The following is a 22264-nucleotide window of genomic DNA, read 5'->3' as shown; positions in this document are numbered from 1 at the left end:
ATTTATTTTACCTTTTCCGCCCCCTAAATCGGTTAGAAATACATAAAAAGTAATGCTGTCATTTTTTCAGATTTTTAAAACATTGTTTGACCCTCAATCACGGGGATTGAAGTTTTCCGTTTGAAATAGATGGGAGTTTTCTACGTTTGTGGTCACTATTTTACTGTGGGCCTAAATGTGTTTGGAAAAACTTGAAGTTTTTATAAATTACTTTACAAGCATGTTGCTACACGGAAAAAATTTCCAATACTCCTACCCTCAAAATGTCGTACAACATCACCATACTAACCCATTAATGCGCAAAACGACAATTTTGGACATGCAATTTCAAGTACACTAATTTCAAATACGTCCCCACATATTTTGGAGGCTCGTCCGGGATACGCGATGAAATAACAATTAATAATAAAAATACAACAGATGGAATCGATATATTTATATCATTCGGAAGGGGTTTTCAAAATTAGTCTCCAAACCAATTTTTGCTTTATAAAACATCTCCTGAGCTCTGCAATTTTAGAAAATGACATGCCGGTTTTACCCCCACCACCGCGAATCGTTTGATTCAGAGAAAGTATACTCGGCAAGCCTCAGGCCAGCAGAGACAGGGCTGTCAATGTACTTGTCCTGAGACTCGACCGAGTCTCTTGATAAAAGAAACAGCTGATTTATAAATTCGTATAATTGTGGTGTTGTATGCAGTGAAGGTGTATGCTGGATATTTTCGGAAGAAAGTGAAAATATTTCCTGACACTGATCACATCATGTCACAATCAGGGGATGAAATAACTCGTATAAATTCGATGACGATTGAAGAATTAAAAGGGGAACTTGAATAATTAAGTCTGCCTTTTACAGGCAGTAAAGCTGTTTTGAAGGAACGACTCCAGTCCCACCAGATAAATGCTGGAGAAAATCAAACGAATTCTGCTGATGGCGGTGATAATAATGACGAAATTGAAATTGAAACATCGGAGGCAACTGGATCGAGGATCAAGGAATCATTTGCGTCAAAGGAATTTGAATACAACGGGATCAAGACGAAATGGCAACACAAAATTAAGAACTGCTGATACAGGTGTAAACGAAGAAAATCACGGCAATTGTGATAACGCAAGTAATGACCATCAAAGTGACCGAAAAAGATGGGTAATCGAACGAAGATCAAGTTCGATATTATCTTTTAACCCCTTAGGTGGCAAGACATTTTCCACGTCAAATGCCCAAAATGCCGGAAAAAAAAAATTTCAGATTTTCACGAAAATTAGTAGCCGGAGGTTTTTGAGATCGCTGATTACGAATCTGCACTCAAAATACACAAATTCAAAATGGCGGATCCAAAATGGCGGACCGAACTGCAAAAACTGATTTGAATCGTATGAAGCTTTGTACTCGAGGTATCCGAGGTCGCTGATTACGAATCTGTATTCAAAATGCACAAATTCGAAATGGCGGATCCAAAATGGCTGACCAAAATGCAAAAACCGTTTTGAATTAGATGAAAATTAATACTTGGCGGTTTTCAAGGTCAGTGATTATGAATCTAAGCTCGAAACGCAAAAAATATAAATGTTGGATTGAGTTTGGCGCTCGCGAATTCAAAACGTTGAATGATTGGAATGAAATCTGTTTGTTCACATTTGTTGGGTATTAGAGTTTCAGTACTCAGTATGAATATTACTATACAAAAATTTAATTTATGTATACTGCGAACACATTTCTGCATTGAGGTCCGCTATTTGGGATGCACCAAACGCAATTCAACATTTGAATTTTTTGCACGTGAGAGCTGATTTGTAATGAGCGACCTCGAATACCTCAAGCACAAAGCTTCATACCATTCAAATCAGTTTTTACATTTTAGTCCGCTATTTTGGATCCGCCATTTTGAGTTTATGTATTTTGAGTGCAGTTTCGTAATCAGCGAACTCGAAAACCCGCGAGTACAAAGTTCCATTCGATTCAAATCAATTTTTGCATTTCGGTCGGACATTTTGGATCCGCCATTTTTTAATTTTGCATTTTGAGTGCAGATTCGTAATCAGCAACCTTGAAAACCCGGGGGTACCAATTTTCGTAGAAATCGATTGAGCCAATCTCGAAATAATCGATGACGCCATCGGAGGCGTCATCGACACTTTGGGCCAGGAAAAATTATGACGCCAAATAGCGTCAATTCCACCTAAGGGGTTAAAGATGTAGAGGATGCCTTGGAAACATTCGCAGGTGAGGTAGTACTACTTGTCTATTCTGCATCTCTCTATTCTTAAATAATTCTGTGGCTCGTAAATAATTTTGTTCTCGTAAAACCTTAATCTTCAAAATGCATGCTCAAAAATAACTCTGCTCCAAAATATTTAAATTCAGGAACATTTCCACTTCAAAATATGTCGTATCAATATCATTTCTGATCCAACACACTTCTACTCTTAATCATTGAAAAAATTCTCTATAGCGAATTATCTCTAATCTTATACATCTCTAAGCCGGTAGATCTCAATTCTGATACATCTCAAAAAGAAGTACACACCAATGTATTATTACATGGACTTTGTGCCATTCTTCTACAAAACAATTCAAAACATTCATGAATGCATCTGGTATACTATGCCAGTTAGAAAACTACGACAACCGAACAAAAATATACTAGCTACGATATGGAAATTCTAGCTGTAATTCGGGCATTAAAGAAATTCCGAGTTTACCTACTCGGAATACACTTTAAAATCGTAACCGATTCCGAAGCTTTTTCATTAACTATGAAAAAAAGATATGTGCACTCGAATAGCAAGATGGGCACTCATAATTGAAGAATTTAACTGCACTATTGAACATCGCCTTGGAAAAAGTATTAAGAGGACCGGAAAGTAACGTCGTTTTTGCGCATGGCAATTAGCGTAAGAAAACATTACTTTCCGGTCCCTCTAATATGAGGCATGTCGACGCATTAAGCCGTAATCCAGTTTCCGTATGATCGAAGGGAACAGTTTATCTCTTACTGCAAGAATTAAACAAGCTCAACAAGATGAGGATTAAAAAAAATGAGACAAGCTACTGTGAACAACAAAATGGAAAATTTTTCGTTGAAATATAACGTGCTGTACCGAAATTGTGACGGTGAACAATTACTAGTCATCCCCAAATCAATGCAATTTGACGTGATACGAGAAGCGCATGAACGTGCAAATGAGCAAGTAAAAAGGATTAATCGAATTTTAATCCCAATATTAACAAAATTACCAATGCCAAAGGCTGAATAATGGTTCAAATACGTGAATGAAGCCCAACAGTTTATTAATTCTACGTATAATCGGAGCATTGCAACCCTACCGTTCGAATTATTTGTCGGAGAAGCTATGAATCTAAAAAACGATTTGGAGCTTCGAGCTGTTATCGAAAAAGAATTGATGGATACATATATACAGAATCGAGAAACTGTACGGCAGAATGCTGTGACTCAAATATCGAAGATTCAAGAAGAAAATCGCAAATTCTACAATAACAATAAGAGGATGCAAATCAATATAAAATTCGAAATTTGGTAGCAATTAAAAGAATGCAGCGAGTCTCAGGATTTAAAATGCACATTCAATTCATTGGTCCATACAAGGTTGTGAAAGTCCTTTGCAATGATCGTTATTTGGTTGAAAAACTGTTCGACCATGAGGGACCGAATCGAACAAGCCTTGGTCAACTCAGCGGTATTATGAACCTCCTTTAGACATCGAAGAATCAGAGTCTGATAGTAAAAATATCGAGAACGATGTTAATACCAGGATGGTCGAGTGTGGGGTAGCGATTGAATGAAGTATGAAGTGTGATCATGCATGCATGGCATCGTGGCCATAGCAATAATACGAATGTTTAGAGTTAGGTTAAAAACAGTTTCAGTTGTACTCTCGATGAATAAAGACATATATTTTGGTTAAATAATAGAGTTGATTCGTATTTTCTCAAAATATAAAAATATCTAGAAATTTTTTGAAAAAATCACTCGTATTTTTTAAATGATCCTCAGCACTTTTTGTTGTAAAAATTTTTTTGTTAAGTTGCTAATTTTCGAGAGAAAAATCATGAAAATTTACATCGGGCTATTTTGCAAAACTGCCATCTTGGAAAAACTGAGTGAAAAAAACAGTTGTTTTTAAACAGTTGTAAACAATGTGGTATGTATTTAAGTGCAGCAACAATAATGAAAATCGATTTAAAAGAAAATGAAACGTCAATAATTCTTGACTATTTAATTACAAACGCAAAAATAATAGATATTCTGAGTTAATTTTACAAATTAAATGTCAGATTCTGAAAGAGCACCCTCAAAATCCCTTTATATCAAGAGACTCGGTAAAGTCTCGGGACAAGTACATTGACAGCTCTGTCGTCTGCTGGCCTGAGGCTCTCGCCGAGACTATATTTTCTCTGAATAAAACGATTCGCCGTGGTGGGGGTAAAATTGGCATGCGATTTTCTTTAATTACGAAACTCATGAGTTCTGTACGGCTTTGAAAATTGAATTTTCAGATAATTAAGAAGTTCTCTGTCGAATGAGCTCAAAATCAGCATGATCGGTGTCGTAATTGCTGAGAAAAAACTTTGCACGGGCTTAAGATTATGCAAAAGTTACTAACACATTCGGGATTCGACGTATCTGTATACGCGTACTCTGACCGCTACAAGCATAGGCTCCTTGGCCCCCATGATCACCAATCCCCGGTGAGAATATTCTTGTTCCAACCAATGAGCAATGAAAAAAATCCTGGGCCAATTACATCAAAGTTTGAAATGGCATGCGCAAGCATATAGCATGTGCATTTCAGTTCTGACTATGAATGTACAATATATATGACGTCAACTTCAGAACGTAGCACACGGCGCAGCACAGCTGGTAACAGCAGTCATAAATCAATCGATATACATATATTGAGACGAACGATACCGCTCGACAACAAAGCATGCGCCCGTACCGACACGGCAATTAGCGATACGCGTATCACTCAGAGAGAGGCGCCAGCGTACGGACTCGCTTATCGACCAGTGCCACGAAGATCACAAGAAGACTCTATTTTCATTAATTTCATTGAATAAATCATTTCTCTTCAACAACAAAAGACTGAATTGTATAAGAAATTTTTGTGCGAACTAATCAGTGGCAATTTCAGAGCAAATTCATTTGAAAACATAACAAAAAATTATCAAATCATTTCGAAGCAATTATTTCAAATTTAAATAGGTTTCGCGCGTCACTGCGACCAGGCTCGTAAAAGCCAATCAAAAAATTCAGCCAATAGGCAAATTTCTCAAATAACCAATGGGAAAATCGTGAAGTTTCCATTGGCGATTGTGAATTGTCGCACAAGCGCAGTTCATTAAAACAAAATTTTACCATTGGTCGAAATTAAGCGACCAATAACAAAGCACACCGAGAATAAAATTGGCCAACCAGGAATTTTAGAGCAAACAAAGAGTTCGAGATTAAATTCAATAGCGAATCAGGAAAATTGGCGCATTCCGCCAAAAATTATTATCATTATTCTCCTTTGTTATTTCGCATATAAAAAGGCGTCGAGAGCTAGTCTCGATAGCCAGTCTTGCCCTCATCACGCTTGACTCGCTTACGCACGCCGATCTGAGACTGAGCAACTCAGATCCGCACACGCAATTTTTCCAGCCGATTCTGACTTCGTAACTCAGAATCCGCTTTGCAAAAGGTAGACTACCACCGACTCAGTTTGGAAGGGCAGGCCCCATTCGGTTCCGTTTGGGTTCAAGATTTCCACTCTGGGGCACCGATCTGACCAGAAGGGCGGGGACAGTTCGATTTCGTTCTGGACCAAGATTTCTGCCAGATTACCCATCCTTCTCCTGCCAAGAGGGCGGTGACCGTTCGGCTCCGTTCGGTCACAAGAGTCTTGGGGGAATCCTTCCCTTCATGCCAGGAGGGCGGGGGCAGTTCGGGTTCGTTCTGCCTTAAGATTCCTGGGTGGACTGAATTCCGGTTGGTAGGTGCCAACGTTTAAGGCAATCAATTAAAATCCACTTTATTTTTGTTAGGTGCCAACGTTTAAGGCAATCAATTAAAATCCACTTTATTTATGTATGAAATTGTAAGATTCTAAACTGCGTGCGAAATTCTTTAATTTAATTGCGAAATTTAAATTAAATTTCTATTTGCGAAACTTAAATCTTTATTTGCGAAAGTTAAATCTTTGTTTGCGAAATTTATTTGCGAAATTTAATCAGTTAATTGCGAAAGTTAATTCTTTATTTGCGAAAGTTAATTCTTTATTTGCGAAAGTTAATTCTTTAATTTGCGAAATTAATTCTTTAATTTGCGAAATATAATTCAGTATCTGCGAAATTTAAATTGCGAAATTTAATTCTTTAATTGAGAAATTTGCCTTATTTTGCGAAAATTGCTCTTACTATTCTTTAAATGCGAGATTAAGTCATTTGCGTGCGATCATATTTTTTTGTGACTAAAAGAAAAATACCAAAAACAATTTTGCTTGAACAAATAACATTCTCTTTTGTAAGCAGCTCACAGAGAACAACCAAATTTGTCTTTTTTGAATAAAACTTCTGATTTATCACAGATCTTTCCTCGCACTCTTGTTTTTCTTTCATGCCTGCTCCTTTATTTTATAAGAAGCTCGAATCTACGCGTAACGGGGTGTTCTGATACACAATAGTACCGTTACAATATATATGGGTACAAACCATGTGTCAGTTTTTGATCGTAAGAATAGAGTTTCGACATTACGAAGTGCGTGCCGGATAAATAAAAAAATAATTTTCATCATCTAAAGAAGTGCAGATTACTATTTATGTTGTTATTTGTGATATATTAAACCGGTATCAAAGCGACCGCGTAAATGTAGTCTGTGATGTGTGTGTGTGAAAAAGAATATAAAAAATGCGCTATGCATATGTCAACGAAACTTTTCAAGATTTCATTATTTCGTTCGATTGGAAATAAGTGTTAACTGATATAATCCTTCAATTAAACCAGAGTACGAGAAATATTGTCCAGTGCGAATATATCGTCAGTGGCGTGGTTATATGTCAAGGTTATATTTACGAATAAATAGAACTAAAATACACGCAACTGTTAGAATGATATTAGTAACTTTAATTGAATAAATGTTTTCTAATTTATATCTTGTGTTGTCATTATTTTTAAACATCCCCATATTTTGCTTGATATTCAGTTTGGCTCTGTCCTCTCCGATCCTTGTTTTCACCCCATCAGTTTGCAGCGGATTGATTCATATTATTAATTCGTTCCCTAATATGTGTCCTATGATTTTCTACTCCTTCATGATGATTGTGGTAACATGATTCGAGAGGTTTCTAACCATGATCTTGAATTGCACATTTTATAATTCAGATTTTCAAAAAAAAATCTGGTCTTGATATAGTGTGTAGTTATTCTAATTAAAAAATTGATTATAAAAGTCTTCAGTTGCTCATTTATGGATAGATTTGAAATTGCTGTCTTCGAAGCTCATTGCGCAGATACATTGAACCGCAGCAGATACCTGCGAACTCTGAAGTTTTTGTGGATAAATATATATGCGACGGATCACCCCTTATCTTTGATTATGGTAATATATAATGGAACTTGGTTCGGCAAGCTTTTAAGTGTTCCTTTTCAAATAGTATTGAAGTTTATATGACTGATATACAGCGAATACTTCCAAACTTTGATATTTCTGTGTTGCAGCATGTGTGCCAATCATTCAAATCATTTACTCCAACCGTATCATGTAATCTAGAAAATTCATCACAAAAGTCTGCCGCTTTCCTAAATTCTTCAATTTTCCTTTTTCTACTCTATTCTGAGTTTTTGAATTTCTAAATTCATTTCTGAATTGTCCTGAAATGGTTTTCCTCCAAAACCAATACAGGTACCTTAAACATCTTTGAATTCTGTTGCTCCGTTGAATTAAGTTCGCTTAGTTTTTTTGCTGCTTTGAGTTCTGGCATAATAAATGTTAGAAGTTTTCGGGTACTTTTTTTCAGCAACTATCAAACTGTGGATAATTGGACTTCAGAGGCCACTTGCAAACTTTGGAAATATATTTCATTGGGGGCACATTTTGCATGAGATGAAATCTCTAGATTCAGAATGCAAAAGCGCCATTTAAAGTGGGTAAATCTGTTGGATTTTTCGTGTTCTTTCATTTGAATTTTGAAGAAAAGGGATAAATAAAATCTGTTCTATTAAGGAAATCTTTACGTCAGTTCTTTCTTCGTTCAAAGACTTGGAAAAAATTGCCAAAGGCCAAGGACAGACCGGTGACGAAATATTTCCAGTACAATTTTGACGAAAAATAGATCTTTTGTCGCGGAAACCAACGTTATGAGCCGAAAATCATATTACAGCCCACGAGACGCATTTCTTCACTCTTTTGGGTTCCTATTACACAAAACATATGAGAAGATAAGGGGGAAAATCACCAACGTGGAAGAAAAAACCAGTGCCGAAATATTTCCAGTACAATTTTGACGAAAAATAGGTCCTTTTTTGTGGAAACCAACCTTATAAGCCGAAAATCATATCTCGGCCCCCAACCCGCTTTCTACCATTCTCTTGGGTTTCCAATAAGCATAGCATATTAGAGTAGAAGAGAAAAAATAGCCCAAGTCCATGGACAGACCTGTGACGGAATATTTTCTGTACAATGTTGACGAGAAATTTGTTGTTTTTCGTGGAAACCAACGTTATAGGCCGAAAATCATATTACGGCCCACAACACGCATTTCTTCATGCTCTTGGGTTCCCAATAGACAAAACATATTAGAAGACAAGGAGAAAAATCACCAAAGTCCAAGACCAAACCAGTGCCTAAATATTTTCAGTACAATTTTGAAGAAAAATTGGTCTTTTACGTGGAAACCAACATTATAAACCGAAATTAATTTCTCGGGCCTCATCCCGGATTCCTCCATGCTGTTGAGTTCTTAATAGGCATAACATATTATAGTATAAGAGAAAAAATCGCCAAAGTTCAAGGGCAGACTTGTGACGAAATATTTTCACTACAATTTTTACGAAAAATTGGTTTTCTATGGTGGAAACCAACTTTATAAGCCGAACATCATACCCAGGGAAAATAAGGTTGTGAAAAGTACATTGATGGTCCCTTATTTGCTGATAATTTCATGAAAAAGATTATCCCATAAAAAAATGTTCGTATGAGAATGGAATCTATAAAAATGTACTAAGCAAATAATTCATAGAAATTTAAACTAAAATCCTATAACCGTCATAACATAAATGAGGAACTTTTGAGAAAAAAGGCGTGATATCAAACCATAAACTTCCCCTTGGGAAAAAAAGGTTGGGACAAGTACGTTGATGGTCCCTTGTTTCTGGATGACATAGAAAAAAGATTCAGAACCAGGAAAAAAATTCTATAGAAATAATAAACGAAAAATTGAAAAGTTCAAAAAAATTCAACAATAAAAAACAATCGAAAAAAATTCTGTAAAGAAAAATAAAAAAATTCATAAATATTGAACAAATTGAAAAATGTACTATCCTAGTTACATGCAGTATAAAAATGTATGATATCAATTAGAGGCCAAGTTTTTATTGATAATTTGGAATATTTATTGAACAAATCGGAAGCTTTAATTGAAACTCATGATAATTATTTTCAAGAAAAAAGTTAATGAAAAAAAAGTCATAATGGAAGTTACGTGCAGTACTAAAATGTATTATATCAATTCGAGGTCAAGTATTTATCAGTTATTCGAAATATAATCTCCGGCGACAAATGAGCGTTGAGAATCCTTGTCGGGCTCACAACGTTTTATCAAAATTACTAAAAAATTAATGGAAATGAAATCATTAAAAATTCACATGAAAGTCATTCGTTACTTCAACAAGGTACACACTTTAAAGAATCGATTCCCCTCCGATTTTCAGGATCCCCTGGTATTATTCACAACATTCAACTTCGATTGGATCGGTACAAATTATGTTCAAATATCATCACTTTTTATTCAAATTACTCATTCGAAAACAAATCAAAAACAAAGTTAATGCATGTGTTAATATTAAGGAACAGTAATTCCCGAGAAAATAATTTTCCTTCGAATCGCTCTTGTCATAATGAAACGAAAATGCAAGATAAAGTTAATTAATCTATTTATATCATATGAAGTCAGAATTCACAACAAAATAATTTTTCTCCAAATTCCAGGAATCCACGTGTCGTACTCGACTAGTGGTATTTATCAAAATGTGTACGTGACTATAGAAAAAAAAACATTGCATGGCTGAGTAGGTTCGAAAATTTCTTGTAATGTGCCTGATTATTTCTCATTTTCATTGGTTCTTACCGAATGGTATGTGTTCACTGAAAAAAATGAGAAGTGGATATTGCTATACGAACTTGCGAACAATCAAGTTCAAATTACTTGGAGATATTATTTTTATTTCTATCGATGTTATTATATTTGTCATTTTAGAGTAGCCCTGATTTGTTTTCGAATGAGCAATTTGAATAAAAAGTGATGGGCCGGACAAGTACGTTTAAGACGTATTTGAACATAATTTGTACCGATCCAATCGAAGTTGAATGTTGTGAATAATACCAGAGGATCATGAAAATCGGAGGGGAATCGATTCTTTAAAATGTGTACCTTGTTGAAGTAACGAATGATTTTCATGTGAATTTTTAATGATTTCATTTCCATTAATTTTTTAGTAATTTTGATAAAACGTTGTGAGCCCGACAAGGATTCTCAACGCTCATTTGTCGCCGGAGATTATATTTCGAATAACTAATAAATACTTGACCTCGAATTGATATAATACATTTTAGTACTGCAACTTCCGTTATGACTTTTTTTTCATTAACTTTTTTCTTGAAAATAATTATCATGAGTTTCAATTAAAGTTTCCGATTTGTTCAATAAATATTCCAAATTATCAATAAAAACTTGGCCTCTAATTGATATCATACATTTTTATACTGCATTTAACTTGGATAGTACATATTTCAATTTGTTCAATATTTATGAATTTTTTTGAAAATTTTTATTTTTCTTTACAGAATTTTTTTCGATTGTTTTTTATTGCTGAATTTTTTTGAACTTTTCAATTTTTCGTTTATTATTTCTATAGAATTTTTTTCCTGGTTCTGAATCTTTTTTCTATGTCATCTAGAAATATAATTTTGAAGAATTTTTTTTGTTCCTTAGTTAAAACTGTATACTTGAAATCGCGTGTCAAAAATTGTCATTTTGCGCATTAACGGGTTAGTATGGTGATGCTATACAACATTTTGAGGGTAAGAGTTTTGGGATCCGTGTAGTAATATGCTTGTAAAGTAATTTCTGAAAACTTCAAGTTTTTTCAAACACATTTAGGCCCAAACTAAAATAGTGACCACAAACGCAGAGAATCTCCATCTATTTCAAATGGAAAACTTCAATCCCCGTGGTTGAGGACTGATTGTTTTAAACATATATCAAATTTTTAGACGGGGAAATTATAAGTTGAAATTGACATTTTTGATGAATTCTTTACGAGGAGTGCCCGACTAAACTGGTGACCTATATTTCGACCAGAACCGTCGTTTAAAGGTTAACAATGCTACTTTTTTTAGCATTTTTTTTTCACTTGAATAGTTTTTTATAATTTATAAATAATCTTTATGAATTTATATTCAATTTTAAAAGAGTTGCACATTTTAATAAATGACTTTCTGAATGTGATGGCACTGCTGACTGTTTTTTTTATACCAATAGTTACGGAATTTGTTTATCTGTATCATAACCTCTGCTACATCACTCACTATGGAAGCTCAATTCAGTTAGCTTTTAATTGAAACCCAATAATACGTCCCTAAATATGGAGTTTAAATCTCAACTTTACAAATGTTGTAATCTATTGACATCAGATAATATAGTTTGATGTAGACAATAATGATTTTGAGGATCTCATGTTTTTCTAAGGATGGGCACAAATGATTAAAACGGTTCAAATTCCATAAATTTTGAAATTTTTTGAAGGTAAGTTTCATTCCCTTCCCTGCAACCTAGTTTTTTTAATTTTAATGCATTGCAACATGTATAAAGCCGAGTTAGCCTTCATGTTAAAAAATTCATTATTGACTTTTAAGAGTATGGATCAGTCGACTAACCTCACTTGGAATTTTCGAAATTGAAATTCTCTGACACAGTTTGACCGATTAAAAAAAGGCTCTGTCAGCCTACACAGAACGATGGCAAAAATCGACTGACAGAGCCTTTTTTTAATCGGTTAAACTGTGTCAAAGAATTTCGATTTCGAAATTTGCAGCTATCTCTCTCGCACTCACGGTTGCGATATACCGACTGATCCATCCTCTTAAGAGTATGGATCAGTCGACTAACCTCACTTGGAATTTTCGAAATCAAAATTCTTAGACACAGTTTGATCGATTAAAAAAAGGCTCTGTCAGCCTACACAGAACGATGGTAAAAATCGACTGACAGAGCCTTTTTTTAATCGGTCAAACTGTGTTAAAGAATTTCGATTTCGAAATTTGCAACTATCTCTCTCGCACTCATGGTTGTGATATACCAACTGGTCCATCCTCTTAAGGAAGTACCCTCGGTAAATAAATTAACAAACAGAAAATTATAAAAATTCGTTAAGATGTCAAATTCTTTCGAAAAATGAGTCAGTTAAAATTTTGTGACCTTTGGTTGACTTTGAAAAGAGATATCTATGATTTAATTTGAAGCAGTTAACATAGAGTCTTATGTGAATCTGTGATTCAGACGCACTTTTTAATTTATAACGTTGAAGTTAACAAACAGATTTTGATAAAATTTGGAGAAAATATAAACGAATGTCCAATGAACATTTTTCTTTTTGGAAAACATGCAAAGCTTGCTTGCGTGTTCTAAGAAATAACTGGAAATAACACAAGGTTTTTGGGCAACACGCAAATGTGGCAACACCGCAGAATTGTAGGTTATGGCGCTTCATTCGAATATAAGTTACAGCAGCACTTTCGAAACCGTCTGAACATGCGCAAATTGAGTCAACGATAGAAACACAGTATTGCAAAAGAAATATTATATATTTGTAACGAAAATTTGTGTGTTTCATGCATCAATTATTTTCGGAAACAATAAGAAATAGAAAATATGAAAAGAAGGCACCGTCAATTTAATCATTTTTGAAGTCTTCTTTGAGGTTAGGGATGTTTCTTTTCCCGTACACACTTCGGATTTCTTTACCCACTGATGAAAAACGAAACACGCAGAAGCTGGGTTTCCTATACGCGACTATACGTAGATTCAATGCTTGTACTTGTACGTTAACACGTACACTAACCCAGGGGCTACGGTGTTGCCGAAATATATACTACGTTACCCATATTGAAGACTAAAACTCTCTGACTCACTACGTACCGAGGGTACTTCGTTAAATAAAAAAAACATAATACTAACTGAGTAAACGTTTACTTATTGATTTTGAACATCTATTAACAATCCAAAAGTATTGAAACTAATTGAAAAAAAGTAAATAAAGAATATATGTGTTAAAAATATTTTTTTCAGATTTTCGAAAAACGGAAGAAATTTTATGGAGGACCCATACCGGACCGGTGTGTAACAATTTAAAGATTGAAAATACACCAAAAATTGAATGTTTTGTTTTCAATTGGGGCTTTTTAAAGATAAAACTATCGCAAGCATGCAAGAATTAATTTCATTGTGTAACTCCAAACATAAATGGATTTTTCACGATGAAAGTGATTTCTAGCTCGAACGAGAGTCATTCATGTAAAATATTCAAACGACAAAGAAAATAAAAGATAATATCTATTTATGAATAAAAATTTTGATGAACAAGCAGATTCATTAATTCTCAAACTGTATATTACTTTAATTCACAATTACCTACTGATATTTCATTTTGTAAGATATAAAAATCATATTCAAAGTTTTAAATGCATAAACAAGAAATTCTAAAATAAACAGAAAGAATTGTTTCTTTACGACAGGCCCAGGCTCTTCCCACTCTTGAAAAGATCATTGAAAAATGCAAAATTTGGAAAAAAAACATTCGATTTGATGTATTTTCAAACGAGTTATGAGCATTTGAAACAAAATCACTAAAATTTTCAAAAATTCTTACTTCAGGAACGTCTTGATAAAAAAAAAATCGAAAAAAATCATGAGCCACTTTTCCGAAATTTCTTTACCTTCTTGAGGAAAGGATCTATTTTGAAGATCCTCAAGCATTGATCTTTCGACCACGTGATCAACTCGTAATCATTTATATCTGTAAAAAGAGAAAAATTGTTTCGCATGAATTCACATACTTTAGATGCATTTACGTTGTTCGTAATTGAACAAAGAGTCGAATTAAGAGAAAAAAAAACCTTTTTTTCAGTTTATCTTTCGAATCATTCATTTCGTTGAGTTATACCTGTTTTCGGGTAACGCCATTGAAATTCCAGTACAACGTCCGTATGCCCAACAAAAGTATATATTGGTGCATTGAAGTTTGATGTGTTCCATAATAGTAAACTGTTTTCCCCTCTCCGCAGTTGTGGTACGACGATGGTTACAAGACCTTCTCCGAACGGCTATGTCGGGAAAAATAATTTTGAAGAAAATTCAATAGAATGTGAAATGAAATAATTCAATTTTCGAGTGGGACTCAAAAGTTCGAAGGCCTAAAATAGCGAACAGGCATTCTGTATATCTATATATACCTATAGGGCCAGCAGACGACAGGGCTGTCAATGTACTTGTCCCGAGACTCTACCGAGTCTCTTGATATACGTATATATAGATATACAGAATGCCTGTTCGCTATTTTAGGCCTTCGAACTCTTGAGTCTCACCCCAATTTTCCATAAAAAGGTCTTTCTTTACAAGTATTTCCCAACCCTATTGATTAATTGTTATAAAAGAAGATTTCTTCACATAGCAAGAAATAGTGTTCGAAATTTATTTTGTACGATTCGATTTACGACAATTTCATGTAGTGAAAAGTATTTTTTTACCGTATAGCGTGCTCTCCAAACAGGGGAATTAGTCGTCAGAATACTTTCAGCTCTGCGAGGGTTCACAATATCGAAAATTTTTACAGTACAATCCTGACTAGAAGTTGCCAGCTGGTTTTGCTGAAACGGACACCAATCCAACCCGTGTATCTAAAAAATTATCAATAATATTTCAGAAATAATTGAGGAAATAAGAAAACCTGAAATTTTCAGGCATGAGACAAAAGATAATTAGCACCAAAAGTATTTACGAAAAACCGAATATACCTTTGTTAAATGTGCAGCTATATATTGTACAGGGCTATTTCCTTTGCGCTGATCCCATATTTTTACGTCACCGTCATGAGCAGTTGCTAAAGTGTGTGGTAACAAAGCATTCCATTGAACTTGGGACGCACCGGCTAAAATGAGTTAATACAATGAACATACTGTTTTGTTACAACGGTTGAAATACCGAAATGTTTTCTCTTGACAATTTTAAAGTTTAGAGCAAGTATACTATTTTCCCAGTATCTGAGAGACTATGCAAGCAATCAAAGTCCAATTTACATAATAATATACACATGGAAGCTCTCTTAAGGCTTTGGGAATTTTTTAATTTTTTCAATAATATGTAAAACATACCAACTGCTGATAGAGATAAACAGGGTCGTCGCTGATCGCGTATATCCCAAATGTGGATAAAAGTATCAATGCTGCACGAAGCAACAATTGAAGGTTCCTTGGGATGCCAATTCAAATCACTGACCACTCGTGTGTGAGCTCTCAGACTGTGGGTGGTCTGTAATTCCTGCCCACCTCCTCCTGCAAAACTTAATATCTCTACCCTTGTGTTGCTCTGAAAATAGTTAGTGGATTATTTTGAGCATTCCATTATGTTTTTTTTCACTATTTTCAGTTATGTTCATTTTATATCTTGAATGCAAATAATCATGTACCCCGTCTAAATTTGGATCTCTATTTCAAATAATATACGATTGTTTTAAGTTTTTATAATAATTAACATTTCATCATAAATCTTCATGCTCTAATCTGTTATCAATTTAATTAATACATGTTTTCAATACAAAATGAAATTGAGAATAAAGTGTGGGATTAATTTAGATTGAAATGACTTACAGATATTGCACATAAGTGACTATTGGTCAATGTGGGGTTCCATTCAGCGGAACCAACTTCATACTTGCTCTGTCGTTGGAATTTCCGTAGCCCATCCATTTCATCATTTAAATTTTTCACAGCAAAATATCGACGCCTATCATTAGATAACCAATCATTATTTTCTTGAATAACAATGAAAATAACAGTAAAATGACAATTATAAGGATGAGAATGAATATAGTTCCATTTTACAAGATATGTAACTATTTATCAAAAGAGAATATACTCACCCTGCCAGTAAAACATAACCTCCGGTTGCGTCAATCGCCATTGTATTCGCCTTATATGAAATAAAAAAAGTAACAATTGTAAAAAACTGTAAAAACAATTTGCCTAATTATAACTTTGAGTGCTTTTTTTGTTTACCTGCAAATCGCGATGTTCTGTGACGACATAGTCAGTGCCCCAACGTTTTGACATATTAAAAATTGCGCCGAAGTGTTAAGTGAAATTGGAAATTAATTTTTTATTGCTTTTTTTACGTTTTTTCTTCCAATTATTTAGATAATTGTGTATATATTGATGCATTAAGCAATTTCAAACCTATCATATCATAACATCCTAACCTGACGGTTCGTACAATGCCCCTGCGTCAGTGAAGTCAGCAGAGATGTCAGACGGCTACACAGAAATTCTTGTGAGCATTTTTTGTTTCATTTGTTTATCAAAAAGTATCAACCAAACGTTTAAATTAATCAAACATTTACAAACTAACGACAAACAATCATAATAAATTTTAAAAAATGGCAAAAGTTAAAATTGAGGGCAAATTTTATATAGCTGTCATAATGCCCGAAGCATTTGGAGCACAGTTCAGGCTATCAAACGTCTGCTCGTGTGGTGTAGTATACTATCTAGAGTCGCGGCAGACGAATTGCTGCCAGAGACTCTTTATATAAAAAAAACTTAAAAAAAAATGTTTTTAACAAATTGTCAAAAAAATTATTTTATAAAAAATATACAGAACAATTCGAAAAACATTTCACAAATCTTGGAAAAACATTATCTTTAAAAAAAATCTAATCGGTATCTATTTTTTTAAGTGTCAAAAGTATCAAATATCAAGTAAAAAATAAAAAACCGAAAAATCGTGCTTGAAATCATTTTGGAAACCGATGCCTCATTCTTCTTATTTGATTCGAACAGCTAAATCAATTGAAAAAAATTGCATCTAATTTACGTGCAGCATTAAAATTTATTATATCAATTCGTGGCCAAGTATTTTCTAATAAATTGAAACAAGTTACCATTTGAGTTGCGTGCAGCACTAAAATTTATGATATCAATCGAAGGACAAGTAATTTATGAATAACTCCAAATTTTGACATTATTAAATGGTTCTAAGAAGCTTTTAAATCCAAAAAAAATCACATGAAAGCTAGTCATTTGTTACTCTATGGTGGCAGAGACTTATAAGAAAATCGATTTTTCTCAGACTTTCAGGATCCTTTGGTATTATTCACAAAATTCAACGTCGATTGGATCGATACAAATTATGTTTAAATATGTGTTAAAAGTACTTGTCCGGCCCATCACTATTCATTCAAATAAAAATCAATCATAAAAAAACGAAATTGCACGGCAGAATCCGGTTGAAAATTTATTGAAATGCGATTTATTATTAGTTTAATGTTCTTACTAAAAATAATATAGTTATGCCGAATAAAATTCGTTCGCTGGAAGAAGTGAGAAGTAAAAATTGCCGTTATTACAATACAAACTGGGGAGTTTTTTTGGAAGCTTGAACATATTTAATGTGTAAAATGTTTTTTATTTATCGATACACAATATCATCCCTTGTATATTACAGGACAATTCGTTTCCATTCTTATTAAATTAGCGCAATTAAAGGAAAATTACTTGAAGATAACTCTGTAAATTCCCTCTGCATGAATATTTGTGATCCATCAGTTCTAGATGCTCTGATTTTTATTTGGATAAACAATTTAAACGGAAAGTCATGGGCCGGACAAGTACTTTTAACACATATTTAAACATAATTTGTATCGATCCAATCGACGTTGAATTTTGTGAATAATACCAAAGGATCCTGAAAGTCTGAGAAAAATCGATTTTCTTATAAGTCTCTGCCACCATAGAGTAACAAATGACTAGCTTTCATGTGATTTTTTTTGGATTTAAAAGCTTCTTAGAACCATTTAATAATGTCAAAATTTGGAGTTATTCATAAATTACTTGTCCTTCGATTGATATCATAAATTTTAGTGCTGCACGCAACTCAAATGGTAACTTGTTTCAATTTATTAGAAAATACTTGGCCACGAATTGATATAATAAATTTTAATGCTGCACGTAAATTAGATGCAATTTTTTTCAATTGATTTAGCTGTTCGAATCAAATAAGAAGAATGAGGCATCGGTTTCCAAAATGATTTCAAGCACGATTTTTCGGTTTTTTATTTTTTACTTGATATTTGATACTTTTGACACTTAAAAAAATAGATACCGATTAGATTTTTTTTAAAGATAATGTTTTTCCAAGATTTGTGAAATGTTTTTCGAATTGTTCTGTATATTTTTTATAAAATAATTTTTTTGACAATTTGTTAAAAACATTTTTTTTTAAGTTTTTTTTATAGATGGAATTATCAGGAAACGAGGGACCATCAATGTACTTGTCCCAACCTTTTTTTTCCTAGAGGAAGTTTATGGTTTGATATCACGTCTTTTTTCTCACGAGTTCCTTATTTATGTTCAGTTGACTATAGGATTTTAGTTTAAATTTCTATGAATTATTTATGATTTTCGGCTTATAACGTTGGTTTTCACGAAAAAAGACCTATTTTTCGTCAAAATAGTACTGAAAATGTTTCGTCACAGGTCTGTCCTTGGACTTTGACGATTTTTTCCTTGTATTCGAATATGTTTTGTCAATTAGGAATCAAAGAGCACGGTGGAAAGCGGGTTGGAGGCCGAGATATAATTTTCGGCTTATAACTTTTGTTTCCACGAAAAAGACCTGTTTTTCGTCAAAATTGTACTGAAAATATTTCGTCACAGGTCTGTTCTTGGACTTTGGCGATTTTTTTCCTTGTATTCTAATATGTTCTGTCAATTAGGAACCAAAAAGCACGATGGAAAGCGGGTTGGAGGCTGAGATATCATTTTCGGCTTATAACGTTGGTTTCCACGAAAAAGACCTGTTTTTCGTCAAAATTATACTGGAAATATTTCGTCACAGGTCTGTCCTTGGACTTTGGCGATTTTTCCCCTTGTACTCTAATATGTTTTCTTCATTACCAACCCAAGAGCATGGTGGAAAGTAGGTTGGAGGCCGAGATATGATTTCCGGCTTATAACGTTAGAAAAAAGAAAGGAAAAGAGGAAAGATAGATCAAATTCAAAACACAACAAATCCAACAGAATTGGTTATTTTTAAATGTCGTTTTTGCATTCTGAATTTAGACATTTTCGTGTCATCCAAAACATGCCCCGGATGAAATATATTTCCAAAGTTTGCAAGTGGCTGCTGAGATCCAATTATCTACAGTTTGATAGTTGCAGAAAAAAAACACCCGGAAACATTCATTATGTCAGAATTCAAAAAAGCAAAAAAAAACTGAGCGGACTTAATTCAACAGCGCAACGGATTTCAAAGACGTTTAAGGTACCTGCATTGGTTGTAGAGGAAACCAATTTCATTTTAGGATAATTTAGAAATAAATTTAGAAATTCAGAAATGTAGCATGGAATTTAGAAAAAGGGAAATTAAGTTAATTAGAAAAGCTAAAAACTTTTGTGATGAATTTTTGAAATTACATGTTAGGGTTGGAGTAAAAAATTTAAATGATTGGCACACATGCTGTGACACAAAAATATCAAAGTTTGGAGGTATTCGCTCCTTACCGCGGTAATACAAACTTCAATACTATTTGAAAAGAAACACTTTAAAACTTGCTGAACCAAGTTCCATTACATATTACCATAATCAAAGATAGGAGGTGATACTTAGCACCTATAATTATCTACAGAAATTTCAGAGTTCGCAGGTATCTGTTGCGATTCAATGTATCTGCGCAATGAGTTTGGAAGACAGCAATTTCAAATCCCATATTTTGCAACTGAGGACACATGAGCAACTGAGGACTTTTGTAATGAATTTTTCACTTCATATTTATGTTACGGTGAGAGTCAAAAAGTAAAATGAATGGCACAGTATATAAATTTTATAGTTTGCAGATTTTTGCTGTATTTCAATGATCCAAATCTATAGTATTATAGTGAAAAGTTGTTAGAAGTCATGATGTTATATTAAAATGACATAGCGCACATAACATTCAGAAATACAGTTGGTTTCCCTGATGTTGGCAGGCATTATACTTAATCGCATCCATAACTGAGCAACTGTAGACTTATCGTAATCAATGTTTTCACCAATAATTCCTTATTTGCAGTTTGCAGAATAGGAATACTCAACATACACATCATTTCATAAGTATTGTTGTCTACATTTGTGTTTGTCTACCGCATTCTAAAGGTTCAACTTTTCATATTATCAGCAAAAAAAGCATCCAAAGACGTTTTGGAACAAGTTTCAAACTTTATTACTCGACAGACCAGGTGGAAAAAGAATAACTACACTTATGTCAAGACCAGAAACTGTTTTGAAAATCTGATGTACAAAATGTGCAATTGATGATCATAGTTAGAAACCTCCTGAATCACGTTACCACAATCAGCATGAAGAAGTAGTAGGAAATCAGAGGACACATCCCAAACAACGAATTAATAATATGTATCGATCCGCTGCAAACCAATGGAGTCAAAACAAGGATCGGAAAGAGCAGAGTCAAACTCAATAGGAAGCAAAATATGGGAATATTCAAAAATAATGTTGACACAAGAAATAAATTAGAAAACATTTATTCGATTGGAGTTTCTCACATTATACACTAACAGTTCCGTGTGTTCTTGTTATATTAATTATCAACCATAATATTTCAGATCGCAAAAAGAAATCTTGACACATTAAAGATTGACGAACATTTGTCCTTACAACTTCCAGACCTATTTTTGATAAACTGATTTGCCTTATTTATATTATTATTCACTAACTGTGTGAACGTTTGTTACATTTGTCCCACACTTCGGAACGTCAAACCCCGGCCGGTTCGGTACGACCATGGACGTAGGAAATACATGGACGGAGCCTTAAGTACCTTTTCAGACGAGGGGGGTGAAGCCTCAGGGGCAAGGAGAAAAGCCGCGGTAGCCATAATGGTTGATCAGATTCGTGTCTATCCCACGTCTATCCTCACGGTGCGCGGCGTGATTTTAACAAAACTATCCCGTGACCGTAGACAAAATACCGGCGAGCAGTTTGACATCCCTTATTTAACTAACCAACATTTCGCTTAACTCATCATTGAAAATGATATTTCAATTACGAAATATAATTATTCGTGCCTTATAATCGATTGAAGGTTAGATTTTTATTTGGCGTGTCATAATTGATTGGAGGTTAACTTTTTTTTTTAACTGCTTATCCCCACCATACGATTTCGCCGTGAGAATATAACATCGCCGCCGCCATCATGGTTGATCATATCCGTGGAAATAGACTTTCATTCCCCTCACCCTTCAGGCTTCACCCCCCTCGGCTAAGGCTCCGTCCATGTATTTCCTACGTCCATGGTTACGACACATAGCTATCAAAGGGAACTCGCATATATAACCTACATTATTACACATGATATATAATCACGCAACCGACGATATATTTACACTTGACAATATTCCGCGCACTCTGGTTTAGTTGAAAGATTATCTCAGTTGATACTTATTTCCAATCGAACGAAATAATGAAATACTGAACAGTTTCGTTGACATAAGCATCGCGCATTTTTTTATATTTTTCATTTTCACACACAGATCACAGTCTACATTTACGCGGCCGCTTTTATACCGGTATAGTTTACCATAAGAACAAAATAAATATTAGTATACACTTTGTTAGATGACGCGAAAATTATTTTTATTTTCCCGCACGCACTTAATAACATCATAACCCCAAACGTCAACATGACGTGAAACTTCGGCTGGTGACTTTCGAGTAC

At 34.1% G+C, this 22264-nt stretch overlaps 1 protein-coding gene across 7 annotated transcripts in view; it reads right to left on the bottom strand.

Moving 5' to 3' along the window:
• Positions 1-16794, bottom strand: part of Wdr59 (WD repeat domain 59) — a 210555-nt gene extending 193761 nt beyond the window's left edge. For 4 of the 7 annotated variants that reach the window (XR_006262124.1, XR_006262126.1, XR_006262125.1 and 1 more), the window contains exons 1-8: positions 16554-16792; positions 16418-16467; positions 16146-16281; positions 15651-15864; positions 15294-15427; positions 15027-15176; positions 14444-14603; positions 14217-14296 (exon numbers count right to left, since the gene is read on the bottom strand). Coding sequence is in view for 4 of the 7 variants with exons in the window: in XM_043429565.1 (XP_043285500.1) it covers positions 14217-14296; positions 14444-14603; positions 15027-15176; positions 15294-15427; positions 15651-15864; positions 16146-16281; positions 16418-16467; positions 16554-16607 (978 nt within the window). In the remaining 3 variants the exon portion in view is untranslated. Of the gene's footprint in view, positions 1-14216; positions 14297-14443; positions 14604-15026; positions 15177-15293; positions 15428-15650; positions 15865-16145; positions 16282-16417; positions 16468-16553 lie in introns of all 7 variants that reach the window. The other 3 variants (XM_043429566.1, XM_043429567.1, XM_043429564.1) reach the window with 2 other exon arrangements.
• Positions 16795-22264: the final 5470 nt, after the last annotated feature.

Source organism: Venturia canescens, chromosome 9, assembly GCF_019457755.1.
Source record: "Venturia canescens isolate UGA chromosome 9, ASM1945775v1, whole genome shotgun sequence".
NCBI classification, from domain to species: domain Eukaryota; kingdom Metazoa; phylum Arthropoda; class Insecta; order Hymenoptera; family Ichneumonidae; genus Venturia; species Venturia canescens.
Note: the sequence above shows the minus strand (reverse complement) of the source record. Positions and strands in the feature narration are given on the sequence as shown.